The 1,482-nt window shown below is 47.8% G+C and overlaps 1 protein-coding gene across 1 annotated transcript; it reads right to left on the reverse strand.

Moving 5' to 3' along the window:
• Positions 1-558: 558 nt before the first annotated feature.
• On the reverse strand, positions 559-651 carry ETH_00038170 (uncharacterized protein; the record flags this gene model as incomplete). Its single annotated transcript, XM_013379440.1, has 1 exon — positions 559-651. A coding segment is annotated over one exon (93 nt), but the record flags the coding sequence as incomplete, so codon positions are not given.
• Positions 652-1,482: the final 831 nt, after the last annotated feature.

Consider the following 1,482-nt stretch of genomic DNA (forward strand, 5'->3'; position numbering starts at 1 on the left):
GGCGTGCAGCAGCAGCAGCAGCAGCAGCAGCAGCAACAGGCTGGGCCTGGAGTCTCTGTGGCGAGCAGCACCTCAAGTGAGCAGCAGTTTAAAGTTAAAAACAATTAAAGTAAAATAATTTTGAATTAAATTAAATTTAATCTTCTTAAAACAATTTAAATAAAAATTTTGAATTAAATTAAATTTCTTTTTCCCTTTTCACGAAGCCGCCTTAGATTCAGGTGTACGTACACCCCGAGCACCGCGGCAGCAAGCAGCTCAACTTAATTCCATTTCTTTATTTATTCGTTTATTTTTGTTTATTTTTGTTTATTATTTGTTTATTACTTGTTTTATTTGTTTTTATTTGTTTTCATTTGTTTTATTGGATTTATTTGACTCATTTCCTCTTTTGCGTCTGGTTTATCCGCTGCTGTACAGACACCGTAACATTTGCTCGCAGCTTCGGGTGTCTGTACACCAGTGCATTTATTTCTCGCAATTTGCTGCTGACGGACAAATGCAATTTAATTCTAAATTTAATTTCTGTTCCCATTTATTTATTTATTTATTTATTTATTATTTGTTTATTTGTTTATTTTGCTTCTTGCTGCTCTCCAGGTGCTGCAGTTTGTTTTGGAGGTTCGACGGACCGGACCCAAAGCCCTCAGCCTGAGCGTAAACCCTAAACCCTAAACCCTAAACCCTAGGGGTCGAGGTTCCGCAGTCGCTAACCCCCTAGTTCAAGTTCTGCTTTGACCCCAAGCAGCTCTGTGTTCTCCAGCAGCAGCAACTGCAGCAGCAGCTGCAGCAACAGCAGCACCAGCAGCACCAGCACCAACAGCAGCAGCCCCAGCAGCAGCAATATCAGCACCAGCAGCACCAGTAGCAGTAGCAGTAGCAGTAGCAGCAGCAGCAGCAGCAGCAATTGTGTTGTTTGCTGCTTAGGCCCTGAAATGCACTCGGGCTTGGAGCCCTTTGCTGCAGCGCTCAGCTGTCGATACAGTCGAAGGCCCTTGCGACTTTGCTGTCATCTTGGAAGACTGCTTCCTGGTGCTCACTCTTGCTGCTGCTCCTCCTGCTGCTGCTGCTGTTGCTGCTGCTGCTGCTACTGTGTTGAGGCGTTGATGGGAGATCTGTTGATGCTGCTGCTGCTCGCGTTCCTGCTGCTGCTGCTGCTGCTGCTGTAGATCTATTATGTTGTTTTCTTCTTTCGCGGCGGTGCTGCTGCTAAAGTCGCTGCTGCTGCTGCTGCTGCTGCTGCTGCAGGTGTTGGAGTCTGCTGCTTCGGACAACGATGAGACAGAAGCAGCAGCAGCTTGCATTAGTCATTTGCTGCGGGTGTGGAGCTGCTCCTCCTCCTCCTCAGCAGCAGCAGCAGCAGCAGCAGATGGACCCCGCAGTTTGTTGCAGATTGCTGTGCAGCACTCAATAGGCCCGCTGCAGCAACTGCTGTCTGCTGCAGCAGTGACTTCGAACGGCGACACGGCAGCAGCAGCAGCA

Source organism: Eimeria tenella, genomic scaffold, assembly GCF_000499545.2.
Source record: "Eimeria tenella Houghton genomic scaffold, Eth_scaff3115, whole genome shotgun sequence".
Taxonomy (NCBI): domain Eukaryota; phylum Apicomplexa; class Conoidasida; order Eucoccidiorida; family Eimeriidae; genus Eimeria; species Eimeria tenella.